This window comes from Diuraphis noxia, unplaced genomic scaffold, assembly GCF_037042655.1.
Source record: "Diuraphis noxia isolate RWA-SAM2 unplaced genomic scaffold, SU_Dnox_SAM2 contig0002, whole genome shotgun sequence".
Taxonomy (NCBI): Eukaryota; Metazoa; Arthropoda; class Insecta; order Hemiptera; family Aphididae; genus Diuraphis; species Diuraphis noxia.
Genome location: NW_028301712.1, coordinates 62,800,802 through 62,827,269, shown reverse-complemented (window position 1 = coordinate 62,827,269; position 26,468 = coordinate 62,800,802). Strand labels below are relative to the sequence as shown.

General features: G+C 26.8%; 2 protein-coding genes across 2 annotated transcripts in view; both read left to right on the top strand.

Annotated features, from left to right (window-relative positions):
- The window catches only part of LOC107171480 (acetylcholinesterase-like), a 38,652-nt gene extending 31,000 nt beyond the window's left edge, over nt 1-7,652 (top strand). Inside the window, exons 7-8 of the mRNA XM_089220617.1 lie at nt 161-306; nt 2,715-7,652. Of these exons, the coding sequence (XP_089076743.1) occupies nt 161-306; nt 2,715-2,881 (313 nt within the window). The 3' untranslated portion in view covers nt 2,882-7,652. The remainder of the gene's footprint in view (nt 1-160; nt 307-2,714) is intronic.
- Nucleotides 7,653-15,001: 7,349 nt separating this feature from the next.
- Nucleotides 15,002-23,081, top strand: Rab10 (RAS oncogene family member Rab10). The gene is made up of 4 exons (XM_015508167.2): nt 15,002-15,497; nt 20,442-20,502; nt 20,818-20,956; nt 22,055-23,081. The coding sequence occupies exons 1-4, from the start codon at nt 15,371-15,373 to the stop codon at nt 22,328-22,330; spliced, it is 603 nt and encodes a 200-aa protein (XP_015363653.1). The 5' UTR covers nt 15,002-15,370; the 3' UTR covers nt 22,331-23,081.
- Nucleotides 23,082-26,468: the final 3,387 nt, after the last annotated feature.

The following is a 26,468-nucleotide window of genomic DNA, read 5'->3' as shown; positions in this document are numbered from 1 at the left end:
CAATATTTTATGCAGTAAACAAAACATGAATCAAATTAATGGTTTTACATACGAACGATTTAATATAACCTTAAATCATCATCGCATTGAATAACAGTACACAATTGTACACCTATGTCCTATATATTATTTTAACTCGTATGGAATTGTTTTTTTTCAGAACACCTGTCTCAGATGACATAGATTGGCCACTATACAATGAAACAAACCCGATATATCATGTTTGGAATGCTGCTGAAATGCACGTTGGTTACGGACCTAGAGCAGCTGAATGCCAGTTTTGGAACGGATTTTTCCCGAAAATCGGTAAGCCTGTATTAAAGATTGATTTATTCGTTTTGATTAGAAAATAAATAATAGACAATTATTATTTAATATATTTTATGTAATCTAATTACTGTCAGTACAAATATTAAAGACTGGTAACTGATAGTTATTAATTAATTATCATAACTTTAATATGTTTGACGTATTAGCAATAATACAGTATAATTTATATTTAAAAAAATGTTATGACTAGTATTTAATTTTTTTAAACAGATATAAGCAATTTAAGTCATAGGAAAGTTATATATCTGTTTGGATTATGTGAATTTGGTTCTATACTAATTTATTATTTAAATTTACAAGTGTTGGAAGTAAAGGTAAGCAAGAATTCCTTAACCCTTTCAGTCCCGACTTTTTTTTTTTTGGAAAAAAAATTTTTTTTCATTATTTTCTTTTTATTTACTGTATTTATGAGTGATCCTGTGAATTAAAAAATTTTGGCACACTTATTTTCGGAGAATTCGTAATGTACATTATAATGTACATTGGGACTCAACGGTATAAAAATAACATACTTTAATCGAACGCTACACATTTATGTTTTTATTATTTTGAGATCTAAAAATGTAATTTCCTCCAAAATATTTGTGATATAATGTGTACTCGTATAAATAAATCATTTTATCATCTAATCCAATATTTTTAAAACAGATATCTATATTGTAATACTAGCTATTAATAATAACTAATAATATATAAATGTTTTATTTAATGCATATTTATTATTTATAGATACCTATAACAAATATTATTTTTAGCCGTACTATATCTTTTACTATATAAGTACTGAAATTAAAAACAAGTTTAAAATAAAAATAATATAGTAACAAGTAACGACGGAAAATAACAACAAATCGAACGTCAAACTACTAATAGCAATAATAGCATTATGACGTTCATGTCGCCAGTTAGTCCGTCGCGCCTCGCGCGGTCGTGTTGAGCCGACGAGTCCCAATGTACATTGTAATGTACATAAATAGTACCTTCTATAAACTCCGTGATATTGTACGTATAATAACGAAACCGGTGGCAAAACATCAACAAATATATCAAGAATTGATAAAAAAAATGCACAACATTTTAAATTATCACATACATTCAGGAGGGAAAAAAACATATCGAAAAATAATCAGGTTATGATTATCATATTTTTTCCCTTTTGCAGTTGAATTTAATAATGTTGGTAACACTTATGTAAGATATTATATTTTATTCTGATTCTACACATTATAACGAATTCATAGACAACACGATAACGAACGTAGCGCTTATCATTATTTAATTATCAATTATAAAAATGTATGTACATTATAATGTACATGGGGACTGAAAGGGTTAAGAATTCTTTAGAAGTGTAATGTGCTAATTTGACTTAATCCAAACTACAAGATGATTGTTTTTTCATTCGTTTCAAATTATACATATATTTAAAAAACCTCTGCAGTCATATTTTAGACATAAGTTATTATGTTAAGTTATTATTCGTATACATATAATAATAATTAACATATACAATATACAAACATAATAACAAACTAACTGTTGTTATAATATATTTTTTATATACTGAGCCGATCGATGAATGTATATTGATTTAACAATATAAACCTAACCTAACGTTCTTGTATATTTTTGTGTAAGCCAACCTGGATTAGATCTACAATTTTGAGGGTGGTTTTTGATCAAAAATTGATTAAAGTTAATACTTTTGTGAGGTAAAACTTGAAAATTTTAATACTTTTTATACAAAACATGAACGAAAAATATAATGAGAAAAACAGAATTATTCATGTAAACCCAGTTTTTAGCAAAGTCAATTTTATTTTTATTATATAATTTAAAAATAAATGACCATAGAGGCTTAAAGTTTTCACAAAAATGTATATTAGCATTAAATTGCCATGGCACGATTTTAAAAATATTTTAAATTTTTTCGTGCTATTTATAAGTATTTTATTTTTTTTTACTTATTTCAAATATTTTTTTAATTCAAATGTAGTAACATTTTTGTTTTTGGGTATAAATACAGCAATATATATAAATTTATATATAATAAAAATATATACTTAAGTAATATAGACCGGCATCGCTCATCTACAAAGAATCATATTCAAATGCAATGATTTATCATTGAATTCAAATTTAACATTACAAATGTATTCATTACAGTGATTTACTAAATGATGAGGAACCTACCAACTGACCAGGAGAGTGATTACTTACTAGTTAACTTCTAACATGTAGTTGCGTAATTTAAAATTTCAAACATTAATAAAATTATAAAATCGTTTCAGTAGTTCATTTAATATAGATAATGAAATCATAAAAATCTGTATTGAAAAGTATTAGAAACATTTTAATATATTGTGTATTTAATATTTGTTTAGCCCAAGCCTTGAAAGAAAGTAGTAAAGTTACTTGTGAAGATTATCCAGATTCAATGCCCACTATCGACGAAAATTGTACGTTCCCGTCATCGTCTGCTACTATCAATCCACAAATCTCCTTCAGCATAATATTCATCTTCGTTCTACCGGCACATAGATTGTTCTAAATGAAAAAATAGAAACGACAACTTAAATATATCAAAACAAACCAAAAAAAAAAAAAAAACATAACCAACTAACAAAATATAATGAGGCATTGAAAAACATTTTATGGCCAATAAGGGTGCTCATGGATCAGGACGTCGACATCGGCACCGGTATATTATGCTATAAAATCAAAATTTACATATCAGAAACGCGCATATCATTAAATAAGTAGACACAACATAAATGGGATCTGGAACGTGATACAAGTGTTAGGATATCAACGAGATTTGTCGAGTGTTAATTAGAGTATACATTAATAATAATAATAATAATATAAATAATATAATAATAATGTTAAAATAACATAATAATCATTATACCTAATCATAAAAAAAAAAATTACAATAACGATATAAAACGCTTGCTATCCGTTTCAATCAAATGCAGAAAGGACAGTGTTTTCTTATATAGAAAACCCAAGTACATTACCCTATATTATATATTATATTATACAATTATAATATAGGTATTTAATGTCTTCTAGTCAAATTGTCCGTAAGAATGTATGATAATATATTATATAGGTAGTATTAGTATATAGTAGCAGTATATTAATGCATCACAGCACGTTCTTTAAACAAGTCCATTTCGTCCAATTACACTGGGATCACAATATCAACATGCAGACAATCTTAGCTCTTTAATATTAATAATAATAATATCAACTATAAGTAAACTTTTTAATATAGCTCAATTACATATATGTGTACATGTGTAAAACGGCTTGAGAAAATGAATCTTTTTGTACAATCTAGATAGTATATGTATTGTATAATCTCTTAACGGATCTAAAGATAGATTATTTATGACGATCGTTTTTTCATATTTTTATACCAGGAAAAAAAATAAAATGAGAGAAAATGGAGAACTCTTTGGAAATGCTGTAATAACAATCGAAATTTAACATTATCGTTTAAAATCTTTAATAATATAATAATAATTAATCAAAAAAAAAAAAACTGTTGCCAAACGAGTACAAAGCCAACGCTTTCGTGGGTCGACATTGAACGGCTTTGCGATTGTATGTTGTAAATCAGTTTTAATTGATCAAAAGATGTTAGGAATGTAGCTATAGAAATTTCATTATTGAACGATATACAAAAAATATTATGTGTACTATTTTATTACTTTTTGAGAGAACGGCTCACTTGTCTGTTGCATATATATAAATGATATATGATTAAATAATAAGTATTATTTTTTTTCAGACAGTAAAGATGTCACTTTGGTCATTCATATAGCAAAAAATAAATAAGCTTTAAGCTTATTCTATATATTATCAATTATCATAAACATATCACATAATATAATTATATAATTATTCAGCAGTATACAAGCAGTTTTTGTGCAAAACAATCTTTATTAATACGATTAGAGGAGCTAATTGAGCTAAACTAAACTATTTAAAAATATCAACGAAATATTTTTTTATTTATTTTATAGGTACCTACCTCTTATCAATATTCAATAATCGTGTAGTCATGTAAAAACTACATAAATAAATATTATTATACAAAAATTAATAAATTCAATTTGATACTTGCAAGAAATCAAATTTATCGTATTATCCGATCAATATTTTGTTTTTGAAAATATATAACTATCTGAAAGATAATATTTATAATCTCATTAGGATATATAGAAACAAAAATCTTCAGGCATCACAATTTCTTTATCATTTCACACCAAAAACCTAATTAAGAATTGTCACTTGGATTATATTTATTTTTTTCATGCTAAAAAGTATGGTAGTGATAGCCTTTAGTTCGAGTTGGTGGAATACTTAAATTATTTAATTGTAGACAATTAATAGTAATGTACCTATTGATTCAAAAAATATCATACTTTTAACTAGTCATCATCTTTCTGATGATTAAAAGATATGTAAAAAAAAAAATTATATGCAATGCTCCTCTTTTCGCGCTAATATAGGAACTAACTTAATCATATCATAATCACTGAGGTAAAACTTTGTCACAGAATTATTTTAGTACATTTATTTTTGCTCATGCAACATATTATTATACTGTCGTTGGCTAAAAAAACACGTATCAAACATAAAATATATTTTTAAAGAACGCGCATTATATTTAAAAAAAAAAATTATAAAAACATTGTTAAGTATAAAAAAAAAATTAAAAACTTATGGTTACCTATCTAGAAAATAAGTTGAATGTTTAGCTTTAAGAGATAGATTTAAGTAAAGTTATGTAATGATACCTAAAATATTTATTTATAAACAATATTGCTAAACTATTGCTGCGCTCTAAATGGCCTACTGTAATTTTACAAAAGAAAATATTAATATCTGCCTGTCAATTCCGTTACATATTAGAGTTTACATAAATATATATTTATATTTATATACTTTTTTTATATATAGTGGACGGGCTATTTTATAAATAATGATTTTCTTATGCAGACTGCACACCCTCCTAGGCACTGTCTTGTAGCCGATAGTTAAGGCAAAACAAATCGTATGTGTATTTTATGTCAATTAATCAGACTGCGATTTTAGACGAATAATAATAATATAATATTTTTAAAAAAATCAAAAAAAAACGTATAATAATAATAATGACATATCAATACTATATTAATGATCATAATAATAATATTTAATATAATTTTAACGCTTAGAAAATATAATGTTTATTTTCGATTTGCCACCTTCCGTTACCTAACTATATTTTAATGTCGTTATAATGAGCATAATATTTTAACAACATTAAAACCAAAAAAACCACTGGTTTTCAACCTTTATTATTAAGGTACCTTAGTAAATATAATAATTACATTAATTATTGTTGTAAATCTTGTAATGTCACGTCGTGTTAAACTTAGACCTATTTTTGTACACAATATAAGTATTGAATATTATACTTTTTAGATACCTATACAATATTTAGTTAATAAACTGGCCAGCTTCTTTATATGTGAAATAGACGATAAATAATAATAATATAAGTAATACTGTACATCCGTACTCGATGACATACCATAATAATAATTCTGTTTGGTTATTGACTTTATGTTGTATTAATTATGTATTTCAATGTTCTTATTGTTATTTAAAAAGTGTATTAGATTTATTAGCAAAGCAAACACAACAAATATTTACATAAATATATATATATTATCATTATTATTATAATATTTCGCAATATTATGTCGGTATCTACCTTAATCGTATTACATATCATATGTACGTATATGATACATATACCTATAATAATGTATAATAATAATTATATTATAATAATCGTAACATATCAAAAACTATAACGGATGCATATCGTTAATTTATAGAGTTATTCATATTAATCATAATATTGTTGTATGATGTGCCTAAAATAGTTTTTGTCCGACAAACGCGTACCTCTATTCATCCGTGTAGATGCAGATACATCATATTGAAATAAATATATAAATCGTACTAAACGCGTGTGTGTGTTTAGAAGTACAGCTGTATAATATTATTCATATACGACATACGGTCGACTCTCGGTAACTCGAACGGGTCGAGCAGGGTGGATTTTAAAAAAAAATGGACGTTAATCGAGGATTTAGAAATGAGTGGGTAGCCCTATCCGTCGATTCCGCCAGCACAAGTATAATAGTTATTATTATACAGATCCGTATAAACCGCATCAGTTCCGCTACCTATAACTAAACTATAGGTCGATTGATTTTAAAATAAATTTCAATTTTGCATGATATTTTTTTTTTGATATTATATAATATGTCAATGGAATAGTATACCTATTATAAATGTTCATTTTTTATATAAAAACTGAGGGAAATTATCCTATAATGAAATATCAAATTTAGGTTTCTATTTTAAATTATTGGAAATAATTTCTTAGGACAAGGTGCAGCATAAAAATAAACATATTGTCATACAGTACGACCAAAATGTACACACATGAGTACCTGATGTAAGTTTAAAAACGTTATACTTTATAATGTACAAAATAATAATAAATCAGGTATTGGTCATCTAATAATTAAAATCATAATGTGATATTCGATATAAAATTATTAAATATAAATAAAAATAGAAGATATTTTGATTTTTTTTTTATAAATTATTTTACTTTAGAAAATGTTGATCAGTTGTCAGTTTTAAGTGATGATACGCATCTTATAAGTACCAATAAAATTGTGTATAATGTATCGTGTCAACTGTCAATTTAAAAGAAAAAACGATTGATAAAAGTAAAAATAATTTTTCGGGAAGTTTATATTTTCCTCATACTTTTCTGCATGTATTAAATATTGACAACTTAAAATTGGCGGAATCAATAGATATCGTTTTAAGACAATCCGTACTAGCCAAGTCCATGGACATTGTTTTCCTCTATTGAAAAATAAATTAAAATCGATAAAATCTCACTGGCACGACATCGACAGCATGTGATACCTAAACGTATAATATTGGCATTATTATATGTTAATATTATAAAGGTTATTGGAGTTGAGTTTTATATCACGACGAGTGTGCATAAAGAATTTTGAACTATCGAAGTTTGAGATGCCTAGAGTCGACTGTAGCGTATTATTATAAATATATATAATATATATACTATATATACCTATGCCGTGTATGTGTGCGTGTATTAATTAAATGTGCCGATTTACAATAAATGTGTATCTACATTGTATATGTATCAATAAAACTATATAAGAAAAATCAACTATATATGAATATAATTTATGTTGAACGTCTAAGCATTTTATTATTATTATTATTTTATTACTTTATGTTACCTATTTGCTACTACGCACTAGTCATTGCGTTTAAGTTGGTGAAATGAGTTAAAACAGTGGTTTTTCTATTCACGGCCCCCTTTTGGACTAAGGATATCTCCGCGGGTCATTAGCGAAACCTAATAAATAGATTAATAAAAACTAGAAAAAATTGAATGGATAATACATGAAAATATTGCGATTTTATTATAATTATTGAGATTTATACATTTAGTTGTAGTAAATAAAATAATGAGATGAATAAGCGTGATGCGAGAATACCATTGCACATTTTTTTCTTAAATCTTGTAATTAAAAGAGACACAGTCACTATCACTTCGTAATCCACATTACAAACTATTTCTCGCGGAACTAATTTAGGGGAAGATAATCTCGAATGAACCAAATTATTATTTATATTATTTATTACATAATTTTATATCATACTGTTCTAACGATTAAGATGAATTAATTTTTCAATATCGATATGCATTTTAAAACATTAGTAGACATTAGATACACGCTGGGATTTAATCTCAAATTATCAGCCACCCCCGTCTTATTCGAGAGTTTTTATCTATATAATTTAAATGTCAAAAAATTTTCCAAACGTAGTTATGCGTAAACAAGATGCTAAATATTGTTATATTAAAAACAACAATTTAAGAGGAGAAATTTAAAAAAGTCTAGTCACTTTGGAAAATATTTGAGAACAATAATGAAGTTTTAAATTACTCAAATGATTTTCTTATGAAAAATGAAAATTTAACTTTGCTTAGTTTTTAAAACATTTCAATGAAATTATGAAAAATATTTTTTCTTTTAATAATGTTCAGTTATAAATGATTTGAAAGCATACATTGGTTACATACAGAAAACATTAAAAATGAATAACTTAGCAGTTATAAGTTTAAGTTTACGAATGACAATATTATTTTTATGGCATAAATTAAGTTTGTAACTATATTGTTAGGGTTCAGATTTAAACTATTTAAAGGAAATATAATCAATAAAAAAAAGCATTTAAAATATCAAAAAAATGTAAAAATAGCATTTAATTTATATAAAAATCAATCACAAAATGTACTAAAAAATTAATTGGCTTGTATATTCTATGTTTTAACTAGTTAAACTTCAGTAAAACGTTGAAGGTTAAATCTTAATATATATTTGTACATAGAAAATAATATTTCTACATTCTACGTTCACCGAAGTTATTGGGGCATATGTATATAAAATATAAATAGTTATCTATATTCAGATTACTACCTATTAAATCTTCATCGTTTATTATTTCTCCAATTAATACTGATTTATTAGTTATTAAAGTCATTACATATTTATAAAATTATTACCACATATTTGTTAAAATTTTAAGAATTGAAAAATATAGTTCAATGATTCCAAGAAGCCCATTTTAATTAACTGCATTATTATCTTTATCATTTTATCAAAGAAAAAAGTGGGTTAGCATTCTTGATGAAACACTCGGTGGATTTATAGTAATATTATACATATATAATACGCAGATTTAAAATGTAGTTCATTTGCACCACTCTTAATTTTTTGATATTAAATATTATATAGTTACCTAGTATGCATTAAAATTCCAATAATATTTCCTAATTTTTATGATTTTTTTTATTAAATCATTATTATATTCTAGCTTAAATAAGTAAAGACAACAACGAACTTTTATAGTTAAGCCTTAAGATAAATTTTTCTAATCCATTACCATTCGTTATTTCGATGTCATCTAACAAACACCTAACTTATAGATAGGTATAGACAAATATAGATTTAGATTCATTATTATTTCACATAATATCAATTTGTTTCCAAAAGCAAGCTTGAGGTAGAAACAAGAGTTCTAAATTAAATAGCTAATAAACAATAAAATGATTGAATATGAAACAAAAGTGATATACAAACATTAATAGATTTAGTTATTATAACATAAATAAACATAGGCGTGTCCACGGGGGGTGCAGGGTATGCACCTGCACCCTCTGCAATTTCAAGTGGCACCATGAATTATTAAGAAAAATTATTCAAAAAAGGGGGCTAGGGCCCATTAGCCCCTTGGGTATGCACCAGGTTGCACCCACTGCGTCAAAGGTCTAGACACGACTATGTAAATAAATCATATTATGTAGTAGTAGTATTAAAATCTACAATAAAATATATAATAACAAAAAAATAGTATTAATTTAATATTATTGCAACAAATTATACAACAGTGGCGTAACTATGGGGTAGCGAGGGGTAGCGGTCGTGACCCCAAACATTTTTATGGGGTGGCAAGAGTATCATTTTGTTACCCCAAAATTATTTATATAATTTAGTAAAAAAAATCCGCGTCAGTGTGTATTTACTATTTATTTATCTTTAAATAGTTATCAAGAAAAAAATACGTTATTTGTGAATTTTCGGGGTACCACACGATTGCGTACGATGTTTCTTTTTGAAAACACGATTGCGTACGTTACACGATTGCGTACGATTTACTGTGCATCGTTGCTAAATTAATGTTTTTATTTTTGATCAGTAAAATTTAAATTTTGGAAAAATGACTTAAGTTATGGTACCACTTAAAAATCTCAATTTTCGATAAATACCTATGTTATAATAATATAGTACACAAAATAAAATAATTAAATGTTAAAATAATATAATAAAAAATAGTTATTCAATAATAATAAAAAAAAAAATTATGGAAGTAACCCCTGTTCTATAAGTTCAAAGCAAATGGCAACAGTGCTTCAAAGCTGCAGACAAAAATCGTACGCAATCGTGTTTTACCGGAATTTTTGTGTTATAAAACTGTATAATAATAGTATAATGATAAGTATAATATAATAATAATATATAAGTATAATGATTATTTTAAAATAATTTAGGAGGAAATTATGCGTATAAGTGGTACTCATCACTCATTATGGTGAAGTATTTAAAAGTGTTCGTTACCCCAAATATTTGCTGTTAGTTACGCCACTGTTATACAAAATACTACACTTACAGTTATTACTTATTATACACAGTTATTAACATAACTTGTATTGCGTTCAATTTTAACTCTTAAGCAACGAAATGTACCTACGTGACCATCATGAGATTTTACCTCTTTCAGTTGCATTAATCTTGCAATTGAAATTGAATATCAAAAAGCTTTCGAACGCGATACTCATTTTTATATGAACACCCTGGAGACAGGAACATCATTTGATTTGAAGTGCAGCACATAGTAAGAATGCAAGATACGGTTAGTTAAATTTAAACAAATCATAATACTTATATCATAATAATGTATTATCGACATTGATGACATTATCGTACAATATTGTATTATATAAATGTACCTATATGATGTAATACATGATATTATACTATATGCATATTATTATGTTTAAGTATCTAAGGGAAAATAAGTGCAGCGCACAGAGGACCGCGAATATGTTTTAACAGCTACAGTTGCAGACAAATCTGCACAGATGTAAGCTCGGAAATGTAGGTACCTATGTCAATCAGCCACAACCGCTGCCAAATCTGTATAGTGAGACTAGTGAGTTCACGACGCCATTCAACCATCGACTACCGCAGCTTCCAGAATTTTATGTGGGGCCTGCGAAGTTTGATGCATTGGGTCCGTCACCACTTCCATGCTGTGTGGCCGTATCAATATTTTCGTTTACACCCAGGGCCCCACTTGGAGGGGGGTCTAGAAGGATCCATGGTACTGTGACCCGCCGCTCATGCAAATAATTACTTCTAAATTAGGTACTGCAAAATATATTAGAAAAATGTACGGGCCCGGATTTAGTTTTGGACCAGGCCAAAAATATGTGTGGACTTTAATGGAAACACCGCCATCGTTGTGTACAAGTTACCTGTATAACTCTTTTTAAGTAGTTAGTAAACCATTTTTATTCTACATAGGTGTTCATAAATAATTCATGTTTAATATTTTTTTTTCACTCTTTGAGTATGTTTTAAAAACAAGTAAGGAGTCTTATTGAATTAATTTAAAAATATCATGTTTATAAATTCAACCATAGGTAACAATTGTTTAAAGACGCACCTGTTTCCTCTATATGAAATATACAGGTCGTTTATTTTGACCCGTTCAATCCTTAACATATTATACTAACGATTCTTTAGTAGAAAGTACTAGAAACAAGAAGTTACTATTTTTAATTTTTATATGATAATCATCAATCAAAACATTATTATTATTGCATCGTTTGTCGAATATCAGCTGACAAGTCTTTTGTCCCATAGACATGTAAATATATTTATAGCATTGATATTAAACATATTGATACGGCATTCCTTTATACATTCTAAATACACTGTTTAGGGCCTAAACTTTAGGCCAACATAATGGAGAGAGAAACAATGGTTCTCCACTTGCACACATCTTCTGTGTGACAAGGAAAGTACAACTCTTGTAAGAGGAGAAAACATAATATGTACAGATAATTGATAAGATATTATTATTATTATTATTATTATTATTATTATATGTTAGCTTACAGATTTTTCAGATTTTTGTGTTATGCCGCACCATTAGTTTAATATCAATGATTTATAGTCAGGCCCTGATTTACGCAAGTGCAGATGGAGCACTTGCACTTGGCCCCCAATTTTGGGGGGCCCCCGATCTCCGTGAATTGTAAAAAATTGTCTGTATTAAAAATTTTTTTTTAATTAATTATAATTCCCATAGACCTTATACTAGTATTAGTCATTCCACACCTCAATACAACATATTAAAATAATAATAATAGAAAATTGTTTGAACATCGGAAATATTTGATACATAATAAGTAATAACTATTTATAGATGTCTTCCAGCCCAGTATTTACTTAATACTTATTACCCGTCGTTGGTGACGCATTTCGCTCCCACAATTACCATTTTTAGAACCATTGGTCAGTGGCGTACGCAGAATTCTTTAATAGGTTAGTGTTTTTAAATGTATATTTTATGATCTAAAAACACTAACCTATTAATTTATAACTTAATATTAATTCGTCTCGATGATTTTGATAATTCATCTAGTACAGCGTCAGTTGAGATTTCAATATCCCGATGAATATTTAGCATTGCTAATCCATTTAAGCGAGATTCCCCGGTTGTATTTCGTAGATAGGTTTTGAGACGACGAAGAGTCGAAAAAGTCCTTTCGGGTGTGGCCGTCGTTACTGGTAGAGTAACAAGAATAACTAAAAGTTTTCGTATAATTGGAAATATTTTTTCATCACATACAAGTAAAGCTGAATGGGCATTTTTAAGATTGTCATTCATTTGGTTTACATAATTCCACCATAATCTAAGTTCTCCGATACTTTCTTGTTCACTGCAGTTAACGATTTTTTCATAACGACGACACGACGTACTAAATGTACAATGTCAGTTTCAAATTGTTTTTTGAATTCTAAATTATTTATTTTTGATGGCAAGAGACATTGAAAACTTGACAAAATTTGTTTATGATCTAACAAATGGCTTTGAATTTGGGTAATAAAAAAAATCTAAAAATGGAATGAATATTGAAACACGAAAATATACTACAGGTGAATCTGTTTCAATATTACTACGGTATACTTGCCTGCCAACTTTTCTTGGAATTTTAACATCAACATCCCAATCAGAACATATTTTTTGAACATCACTGAAAATATAATTAAATTCTTTTTCACTATCATTTCGCATTTTAATTAAAATTTCTTCAATGTTTGTTGCGAGAATCATTGCAGTTGATAAATCTAGATTTTCTGTTTGAAATGAAATTGAGCGAGTATTCACGTTGATTAGTGGCATTAGTGTAATCGACTAGTACCTAATCGTCGATCGGTTATTTGTAGTCTTGTAGATTAGTTTAGTTGGTATATAATATTTATCATTATGTCAAATCTCATGATTCAAAGTAGATAGCAACGATATTACGATAACAAAATATTACCTATTACACACATTACACGCGCACGTATATCTGTGTATGAACTTAGTGCTTTGCTCATAAAGTCATAAACAATCATGTAATAAAATGTAACATGGAATGATAGCAATTATTTTTCGACAAAAATAATTATTAATGCGTTATCGCGGCCAGGCTAGACCGATATACGGAACTTTTTAAAACCACCGGGAAGAGACCGACCGACAAAATGCGTAACATGATCCTAGCCTAAATTCCATAAAAAAATCATTATTCGTATTTCACTTGGGGAGGTTAAACCCCTAAAGGCCTAAACCCCCCCCTCCCGTCGGTACGCCACTGCCATTGGTTTAGGTTATTCAGTTAACCAAGGAAATGAATAGCGAAAAACATTAATTAAATGTTATAATTATAAATAAACTAATTTAGTTATTGTTGTCCAATGTTGTCGTACATCATGTTAGCGTTGTGCCCGCACGTCACTGATCGCTTTACCATATATTATTTATTTTATGACAATATATTATTATCTTGTTATTTTATTATTATGAATATTATGCTTTGGCCGTTATTTCATATTTTCATAATTGTATAATAATTGTCAGTATCGTGGTTTATAAATTTGTACGCTTGTCACTCACACGAGTTACACGTGTATTTGAATAGATGAGCATTGATGTGATAATTTATAATATTCGAAACTTATTTTTTTTAATTTTCATGAATATTATTTAGACTTTTAAATATAATTGTTTTGAAAGTTTAATAGGCAATAACTGATATGTCGCGGCTGTATTTAAGCGGGGCGGCTAAACGAAAATTTAAATAAGGAAAATAAGAACAAAAAAAAGCTATCGGGGTCTATGGATTGATTCTTTAATAAAATACTAGTTTTGGCTTGTGGTGGTGGGTGTACGGGGTAAGGGGCCTCCAAAAAAATTGTGCACTTGGCCCCAGAGGTTAAAGTGGGAAAAAATTCCAGAGGGGACTAATGTTTCCAAAAAGTTTTAAGCGTTCCATATATAATTTTATGTATAATGTCTAATGTATAAAATCCTAATTTGTTAAAGGGGACGCTTTTTAACCGCCGTCAGAGGTAAGGGGACTGAGTCCTCCTGCGCCACCCCCACTTTAACCCCTGCTTGGCCCTAATTTTATTAAATCAGTGCCTGTTTATAGTGTGTCTATGTTTCGTCCGGACGGTTAGATTTTTGAAAAATGAAAACAGCGGCGTCCCGGAGATACAGTGTTACCGCCTTCGCAATAGAATGTGCAGACGCCACACTGTCTTAATCTCTGTGTGGAGGGAGAGCTGAGCCGTGACACAATAACCGACCGAGTGACCGACCCATGACGACGACGGCCGAGATAACGTTTTTTTATAGAACAAAATCATATTATTATTTATTATATTATTTGTTAATCGCGGTTCACAGTTTGCGTCGCATTAGAGACTTGAATGTTAGACGCAGTTAATCAGTACCATTAGTCCCCGTGACACGTTTTCACCTCGTGTCGACGTCATTTCCGTCGCTCCCGTCTGTCGAATACGCCGCGAGACCGTCGAGAAAAAAATAACTATAATTACGATCGCCCGTCGACCAGCGACATCGTTGATCGGTTTGGAACCGTCGTCCCGATACGCAAATTCCCACTCACAGGCCCGCTTAACACGCGCCTTTTCCGATCTATTCCTTCCGCCTACCACCAGCCTTACTTAAGAATTTTCCTGAAGAAGACGATATCCGGCACTTCGTAATGGCCAAAAAGACGTACGATCTGCTGTTCAAATTGTTGCTGATCGGCGATTCGGGCGTGGGCAAGACATGCATTCTGTTCAGGTTCTCAGACGACGCGTTCACCACGACGTTCATCTCGACCATTGGTGAGTGGGCGATTTCGATGTCGTCAGAGTTGAAATTAATTTGTTTGTCTAGTCAGTCCCCGTGTTTTTTCGGTTTCCCTAATCCCCTCTGATAATTAGATTCATTGTTCTGACACGTAATGTTTGGTAGTTGGTAGGACGTTGTACATAAGCACTGTATTGTAGACAAGACACACTGGAGACCATGACGACCTTCAGATCTGATGCATAAAGTCTATGTGAGCCTGAGGATAAAAGTTATGGGCTTGTTTTGGTGAATGATAATATGTTTAAACTATTATTATTAATTGCTAATTGGTGTTTTACAAGTGTTTTCTCTGATTGTTTGATAAAGTTGAAATTAATTCAAATTTAATTGATGGTCCTAGCTTATATTAATTTTGTTTCTATGTGCAATGATTATTATTTATTAATAATGTAAAATGAAAAATAGATAGAGGTATCTTTGTAATCAAAACTAAAAATTTATACGCCTGCATGAGCCTTAGGTAACAATTTTGCATACCTTGCAGTTAATAGATAGATAATATTATGTTGATTGCAATGTAAAGCAGTTATCTATGCCTATCAGTCATGTTTTATAAATCATATTTGTTTAATTAAGGTCATTTGCGTTAATTTATGCGATAACAATTATGTAAGGAGTTAAAAGAATTTTTTTTAGTCATTAATTAATATTTATGAACTCGGCAAAATTCAAAGAAAACACTAGTAAACTGTTTAAATACTCATACTATAATAGATTTGAATAATAAAGCTATAAATGATTAGATATATCTAGGTTTGCCTAGGTACAGTTCTAATATAAAGAAAGTTGTAGTTTGGTGTGATTGGTGTTAAGTCTCTTGAAAATATTGATGACAATGATTAATTTTGATTACTATTCAACAATTTTTATTTGAAAATTCCTATCATTTAGCTATTACACTGATTGCCTTGTTTAGTTTTAAATAGGCGAAACATTAAAATTCAGTTTTTTAAATTAGCATTCCTAATCATCTTTTAATCAGGAGAAATGGTAAAATTATTTACCTACCTACTTAATGGGTTGTTGTTTATGTGTGTAAACTTAATTTAAATTGTAGTAACTGCATGTGTATTAACTACTAACTACTCATTGTACTACTCTAACAGCATTGTATGCAATGAGATGAAAATAATTATTTTCAACTATCTTTAAGGATTTTAAATTTTAATCAAACAAATACAAAACATTTAATGTCCTCATTATGTAATGAAGAATTTACTAATATTACCTACTCTATTTGAACATAGGTACCATATCATATTTTATCCTGCAAATTACAAAGATATCAAGTTTGATAAGTAGGTAACCAAAGAATAAAATCTTAAAGAAATTTAATACATTGTTATTTAAGTATTTCTATAGTTCTTATTCATGTATGTGTATTAATATTATAGCTATATTTATCACCTATAGTAGGTGTACTAATATAATATTCATGAGCATGCATCGAGCATCCTAATAGAATAAATAAAAATATTTATTTCATTTCATTAAAGTCCAATGACCTATCATAATATCAAAACATTAATTAAGGTTAGGCCTACAGTTTTTAGTCAACTAATTAATCTAGGTAGATAAAAAATCGGTACCTACCTGCTTACCTAAAAAAAATCTACTAAGAATCGCCAACAGTGCATAGTCAACAATTTCCTATTATAATAATATACCTACCTACAATCATAGAGACATCTACTAAAATTATTTATTTCCTATCAAAATGTAACAAAATAATGACTTAGGTTAATTACTCTCATATTATGTTAAAGATATTCATCATTTTAAATACTTTACTAGTCCAAGATATAACTGTGCTTTTTGTTTTAATTTGACATCAAAAAAATCAGTAAAATTCCAGTTTAGAATCTAAATGTGTCAATTAATATTTATTTCAATTTTTTGTTAGTAAGCATTATTACATTATCATACCTAAAAATATGATACATTACCTAAGAACTAATCGGAACTAATATTATTTATTAATGTAGGTACCTAAAAGTATATGATATACTGATATACTAAAGAATAAACAATGAATATGTTATATGATTAATAATTAGAATAATGATGCTATACTAAAAAATAAAATTAGATTGCTTACATAAATTACTTAGAGTAAAAATGTTTTTTAACAGACTATTTTGATCATATTTTTTTTAGTTGGTTTCTATGTGAAATGTTAAATTTGTTATGAGCAATTTAAAATTGTAATATTTTACATAGTTATATGCAAGGTCATAATATGTATTATTTACTTTAAAATTAAAATATCAATAAGAGCCTACAAGTTGCCCTTGATATAATATACTTACCTATTTTTAAGTTTTTTGATAGGAGAGTTTACTTTAATATTAAATGTAAAAGCAAAATGATTCTGCTGAATATAAAATTGCTATGTTTTACCTACTTATTTAAGATATATACAACATGTGAAGATGTTTCTTCCTTAATTAATTTATATCTATAACAAAATAAAATAAAATGCAAATTTACTTTGCTTCTGGTTAGGAGAAAATCCTGTTTCAAGTTGACTATTGACTTGTATACTGACATATTGTTACCTAACTATAGATAATTGTCTTAAGCGTTTGTTGATCTTTTTTGTATCGAATAAATAATAGTAATGTCAAAGTTTATATTAGGTTAGTTCAAAATTTCAACAGAACTTTTTAATAAAAAAAAACAATGATTCCATATATTGGACCCATTTTCTTGTATGAGTCTACCAAAGCACAAAACAAAAACCATGTAGTTAGGATCATCAACTTAAAGAATAGTAACCAATGCTTTATTGTCTTCTATGAGTTCTAAATAAGTTGGAGATTTGTTTACCTAGACCAGCATCATCTAAATCTGTGTTGCTTTGATGACTCATAGAGAGATTCTGTTTATTTTCATATAATATTAAATAAATTATCATGATATTGATGACTATTAGTTTTTACCTGGGTTTTTACTTTGAATCTGTTGAGATTTTAAAAATAGGTCTACATATATCAATTTGACCTAATTTTTAAATTGTAATATCAAAACTATTTTCATGAAGATAGAAATAGTAATTTATATAAATGATTAAAAATTAACACAAACAAAAATTGTTTGTATTCTAACCGATATGGCTACTTATACAATTTTAAAAGTATTTAGGCCATTTAGGAAACATCTTCTGAACGAAGCCTAGAATAAAAGACAACTATAATTAAATAAATATTTCCATATTCTAGGTATTTTTATTTTTTATTAAAAAGAGACACTGTGTAAACCCCTAAAAATTAGGAACTGCTGCCTTAGTATAGATACCTACATCACATATTTGAATTTGGGTGGTTGAATATACCGAGCTTATTGAGCTCTTTGAAATCATCTGCTATTATTAAAATACAATCTAGTTAGTGATTGTTTAAATTTTGAATATATTCTAGTGGGTAGGTGGGATATAATGAGAATTGATTGATATTTTCATATTATTTATTTGGACCATTACTCATAATTACAGCTTAGATTAGTCAAAGGAAGAGAGCATCACATAGGTAGGTATATCAGAAATTAAACAAGTCTGTTAGGATAAAAATATCAAAATTATTTTATACTAGTCATATTTAATTGAATGTTAATCAATTTTTTATTAGAAAATACTATCAATAAAACTAATGTAATAATTACTATATTGTCAGAATCTGACACACAATAGCACTAAGCTACCAACATTATTCTTTAACATGAACAGATATCACAAAATATTAATTATGAATAATTAAATGAATTACTTTATTTTTAATATCAGTAATACTATGGTGTACTAAACATTAAAATTAAATTGGTACTTATCAAAATAAATTTAAAAATATTAATGTTAATAGTAGGTACTCCACATAAAAACTAATTTTTGTTGATCACATGAATATAGTGCCTAATATTATAGTTAAAACATATTAGAACATAAATGATTTGAAAATTTGGAGAAATTAAAAAAGTGCCTATTGTATTTGAATATAAAGAATATTTGTAATTATGTAACTCTTAACCTTTAAACTCCGCTTTAAACCATATTTTAATGTTAATCATAGCAGTTCGCACTTATTTTAAAACAACATTTACAGATTGTGTATATTTAAATAAATGATAAAAAAAAAAAAAATCTTAGCAGTTTAAAGCTAGGTACCAAAAAAACTATTTTTACAGATATTACAATAGTTCAACAATTTATTTTCTACCATATCTCATGTTACATATTCAGTCTACTGTTAAAGGATTGTAGCACGTTCATTGCCCTCTCATTCAGATACCGCATATAATTATCTCTAATTTTTATTCAATTGTGTCCCTAATATCCGGTGCATAAATAACTGTACCGAAATAAAGCACTTAAAGAAATATACCAATTTATTCATGATAAGTAAAAAAATAAATAAATAATTCCAAGAAATTCTTCAATATCTTATCAACTAAACTCTATACAATCTACAGTTAAATACGAATACTTTATCCAAATATAGCTTACCTATCCACCTATTTTTTCTAATAGTGAATTCAGAATTGTAATTATGTACCTATATTAATAATAATAGTTGGTTAGTTATAAAATACCAAAATTTATTGCTTATTAGAAACATTTAATGACTAATCTACAAGTGTGAGAGGCAAATACCTATAATAAACCAATGTAGAAATTAACCCAATTTTAAATTTATTTTTTATTTTGCAAAGTTTTGTTTAAATATTAAAACTGGTACCTACATTTTGAAGTGATTATAAAATATTTTAACTATAATGCTCTTTTACTTATTGGAAACATGCAAAAACATCCATTTATCTTAAGCAAACAACATTAATCCCTATAGTTTTAATACAAAAAATGTATTGGTATTTTTATTTACCCATCTCTGTTTTGATTATTAATTGAAACAATTTATTTTCAGGTATTGATTTCAAAATCAAAACAGTGGAGCTTCAAGGAAAAAAAATAAAACTTCAAATTTGGTAAGAATAGAATTTAAATATTAAATGTCGTTTACATTTAAGTTGTTATGCTTTTTCTTTTGTGTGAATTTATTATGCAATAAATAGTTATTTTACTAAGACGGTCACTATTAATATAGTAAACAAGTTTTTGTGTTATTATTATTTTAATAATATTGACGTCTTTATTAAAAATATAATTATGATATCTATAGATAGAATAGCATAACCAGTTTCAAATAATTTCCAAAGTAAAGCTTGATTTTAATTGTTTTATTATCATTTAAGAAAACCCTAAATTATTTAAATTAATATGTAATACATTTCAAATTGTAGGGATACAGCAGGACAGGAGCGGTTCCATACCATAACTACATCATACTATAGAGGAGCTATGGGAATTATGTTAGTATATGATATCACAAATGAAAAAAGTTTTGAAAATATAGTGAAGTGGCTACGGAATATTAATGAGGTATGTGTACATTTATTATGAATATTATTCATTATTAAATTTAATTAACTAAGTTGATGGTATTAATTTGAAATTATTATTTATTTCAAATAAAAATCAAAGGTTTTTGATGTTTAGGTTATGTTTATTTTAACATTCATATTCTGTATACATTTTTGATATTGTTGGCTGGTGTTCAAAAAATCAGTATGATAATCAATGAATATTAAAATAGCAGATAAATGAGTACCGATCTATTGTAAAATAGTAGAGTGTCTATATGGGCGCTTCAATGAATGGGCTAAATTTAAACTCTATGATATAAAATCATTGTATACCGAACAAAGACATTCTGACAGCTCAATATTCCTACATATATTAAATGATATTTTTTTTATAAAAGTAATTTACTTTACTATAAGATATTAATAATACAGTCGGTTCAATTAATTTGTACCAAAAAATTGCAATTAAAAATGTGATTGTGTGGAAACAATATAATAATCACTTTCAAGTTTACCAACGAATAATAACTTAACCTAACAAAATAACTAAAATAATTATTCTTCGATTTAATATCAGATTTCATTCAAATTTCAACTCTAAATATGATAGTTTTTGTTTTAAATTTTCTAACCTCAGCTATAAAAATTGAACATTTTATACATTTTTAAGTACAAAATAATTTCCTATTCAAGATTTTGATAAATGTTCTCAAATTTGAAATGCTTAAAAAAAAATTGCTCCTATTTGTCTTTAATAATTTACAAAATGTATTACAAATATTGTATTTAATTTTAAAGTCTTAGATATAAATAGAAAATTCTTATTGGTATTTATAGAAACTAAAAAAAATATAAATATTTATGAACAAGTCAAAATATTTAAAAAAAAATTGCATTAATAAAATAAAATTCTATCAAACACCTAAAATTGAATTTGTTGAAAAATGGCTTTGATTTTCTCTACACTTTTGAAAACTATTGGGAATTTTTTCTTTTGAGTTTAAGCAAATATTCAATATCTGTTTACTCAATGTCCAATACTATTTAATTATTAAAGTTATGATTAACGCAATATTAATTGTTTTAATTATTCTAATTTGTATTTTCTTTTCAGCATGCTAACGAAGATGTAGAAAAAATGATTTTAGGGAACAAATGTGATATGGATGATAAACGTGTTGTTAGTAAATCACGAGGTGAAGGTATTGCTCGTGAACATAACATATCATTTTTGGAAACTTCTGCAAAAGCAAATATAAACATCGAAAAAGCATTTACTGACCTCACATTATCAATATTAAACAAGACGCCTGGACGTGAACCTACTGATGTACCCGAAAAGATTAATATTGATAGGAAGTCAGATAGGTTATCTAATCGCTGTTGTTGAATAGTCCAGTATTTTAATACAGACAAATTTAAATGGATACTATTATTATTGACAGAATTTGTGAAACACCAAAAGATAAAACATTTTGCTAAGCTCATTGAAACAAATATACATGCAGTTGTATATTATCATGTGTACTTTAAAACATTTTTATTTTACAAGACCTATTAACAAATTATATATTATTTTTTTATTAAAATGCTTAGCAAAGTGTTTTTCTGTGATGCTGTTCCTTATCATACAAATAAATGTAAATATTTATGTTACCATTATTAATAATAATTGTTTGAATAAAAAACGAGATAATCATGACATCATCATACTTGTCTAATATAATAAAGCAGTTGATGTTAGTGGCTGAACCACAATAATTTTTATTGGTTGTCCTCGGTGGAAGTTATTTATTATTATTATTTTTATTTTGTACAAAATTTCATGAAATCCTATTTATCAATTTAACCATAATACTGAGTGAGCTAATTCTTTTAGGGTTGTAATAAAATGTAAGATTTTTGCTTATAAGCTCAAAGTGTTCATAAACGGCTGTAAAAAAAATTTAATATAATTTACTAATAAAATATAAATATTTTTATACAAATATTATATAAAGTAATTTCAACTGGCCTAACACTGTTATTTTGTATTCATTTTGGCTTTTAGTATTATTATTTTTTTATTTGTATTTTATCACCTTTTTTGTTGTTAATTTATTATTCATTAAAAAAAAAAAAAAAAAATAGTTAAGGAAATATTCAAATTTGTGTTGAATTCATTTATTTACCAGTTTTTAATTTCTCAATATAATTTATGCAAATTAACAAATTTGTTTTAATGAATATCAACTTGTTATGTTACATAAATCCATATTGTTGACTTTGACTGTAAGATTTCAACAAGATATTTTATAAATTGTGTTAATATTATAATAAATATTTTTAATACGCTTAAGGACTAAGGTATAACTTACTAATAATCAATTTTCAATTATTCCAAACCAGGCATGTCAAAAGTTATTTATATTTAAAAATTATCTAAAATTTATATTATACATGTCTTCTTAAAGAAATGCTCTTATGCCTTGAAGAAAATTAGTTCTTGTTTGTTGTAAGCTTCAAAACCTGACAATATAACATTAATTTTATTTGTCATCAATCAGTATCAAGCTGTTTTTAATTTTATTAAAATGCGATTCCATAACGGAAAGTATGAAAATAATAAAAATAAAAATCTTGACCAACATTTATATTAATAAATTAATAATCATGACATTATGCACAATTATAAATTATTTAAACAGAGATTAATATTATATGTGTAACTATAAAATCATTATTCACCACAACCACTCATAGCCCATAGGTGGTGAAATGGTAAAATTATGGTTTAACATAAATTTTCTTGAACGTGACCTTGAGAAAACTAAATACAGTATTCAAAATGAAACCATTAAAATTGATTACAAAACAATTAATCATTCGGGAATATGGGTATCTAAAGCATTTATAAATTGTTTCGATAAAGATATAGGCGAAATTGATAGTGTAAAATACCTAGGTTTACACGTGAGCGGTCAATTAAAATAGAAAATACTTATTGATTGTGTAATATACTAATATCAATTATATGAAAATATTTTTACATATTTAGGATCAAGGATTTATTCTACTAGTAATATACAAATATACCTCTCCATATAATGCAATAAAATATTACTTTTGGTATCAAAATATAGGGAAAGACTTAAAATTTCCATCTCAAGTAATAACAAAATAATTATGAACAAAATTATTAAATACATACTAAAATGAAAAAATCTGTAGTTCAGTCTTAACTTATTAAGACTAACATGTTTAATTGGAACAGGTTTTGTTTTTTAATGTATTACTTTTAACCTTCAAATTAAAAATGTATGTAACATTCTGGCTGTGCATTATATTTGAATTCACTAATATAAAAAAATTATTTACGAAAAACAATTCTGTACGGAAAAAGTCTGTCAACCTACTATTACATTACTATTTACTAAATGGGTATATTTTATATTAATTTCGAGTAATTAATTTTACTATATTATAGGGATAAATGCTAGGGTTGGTTAAATTATTTTTTGTTGAAAAAATTGCATTTGAAAACGTCATTGTGTGTAAAATATAATAATATACTTACTATTAAAATTTCTAGTTGGTACTAGCAAATAATATTTTTTAATTACAATAAAATAATGATTTTTATTAGTTTAAATGCTAATTTTAACATAAAATAACTTTTTTTAACTCAATGGTCCATACACCCACCATGGATCTTTAAAATTTAAAAAAACTGTTGACGTATGTTTAAGATTGTTTGGTTATTGAATAATCTGCTTATGTGGGAACTTACTTTAAGTTTTCAATCCTTAGTTATACAAGTTAAACATTTTATAAATTAAATATAAGTAAATTTTCAATTTGATAAATTTTGTCAAAATTTGAACTTTAAAAAAAAATTGTGAATAATATATGCATTTTTTAATATTTCTCTACTGCTATTGTTACAATATACCAGGGACCTCGTGTTAAATTTTCAAAATTTTTTTACATGACAAATAAAAATGTCTAATATAATTTACAAAAAAAAAAGCTTGAAAATATCAATAAAAATCTCAGAACAATTTTAAATATGTATTTTAAAAATTTTATCAAGTAAAGAAAATGATAAAAATAAATAGGTATTCAGTAAAAAATCATATTATCTATATTAGTTACACCAAAAACCAAAACTGACTTTGTGTAAAATTTTTCGTTTTCCTTTAATTTAATTTTTTCCCCGGAATTTTTTAAACAACTGGAAATTTTAAATTTTACCACTTAAATTCAACCAGTTTGATTCAATTTTTATACCGAAAAATGAACTGAAATTGAAAATTATTTTCTTATTTTCTTACCTTCTACTTTAATTACTTACTGACTTACTGTGTATATATACATAAACACAAAAAAAAACAATTAAGACATCATTGTAAAATGTAAAATCAAAACATAGGTACATCGCTCCGCTCAGATTCTAAAATTTGATTTGCATTTTAAAGCATGAACATTGAACAATTTGGATATATATGTAGGTAGGTAATATACTAGATGACAAAAACTATGTCTGGATTCTTTTGAAATACACTATTTATAGGAAATATATCGACTACAAAATTCAATAAAATGTAAAGTTTATGGTGAAATGGCCTGCATCAACAAGTGTCACACGCACCAAGACCTAAGTGAAAAAAGTTTATAAATTTCGAATTTTTTTTTTTATCAACGTATTAATCGACATTTATATGAAAGGAAAAACCCAGTTTGGAAGGTAAAAATACTCACCTTTTACATTAAAATACAAGTAACAAATTTGTAACTTTAAAAACTATTTATTTCGTTCCCAATGTATTAGTTAAAACTACTATTTTTACAATTTTTTTTTTTTTGCAAACATTATGTAGCTTAGCGATACTATGAACGGCATGATAACTAATCGGTACTAACAAAAAAAAAAATGTTATTGTAATTAAATAAATATTATTATCTTTTAACTGTGATAATAGTTAACCATCGTGCATAAATTATTATTCGAAGATCTTAAAATATTTCAAAGCCATGTAGTGCTTTAACAATGACGTAATTAAAGGGAGATGAGCGGGATTATTGACCTGCCCCAAAAAAAATTGTATTTTACTGCATTTTACTATTGCCTACTAACATTTTATATTTGGCGGAGGAGATAGCTGTAACTCAGTTACAGCCTATAAGAAACTTACAGATTTTGCTAAAAACATATAATCCCTCCCCCCCCCCCCAAAAAAAAAAAAACCTAATTCCTAAATACGCTAATGTACTTAAACAATAATTTAATTACAGTAATAAAAAAAAAAAAAATGGGGGATAAAGATCCCTCCGTCAATATTTTGTCAGTTTTGTATTGTTAATTATAATTAATAATAAGTAATGATATTTTATTAGACATCTAGTTTGCAATCTTTTTTTTAACTACCTATGTATGGTTTGTCTATCGTGGATATTAAAATGTACACGATTCCATTACGGAATTATATTGCAGCATACAATATATTAAAAATATTATATATACAGGCTAGTTACATCCTAAATGAATA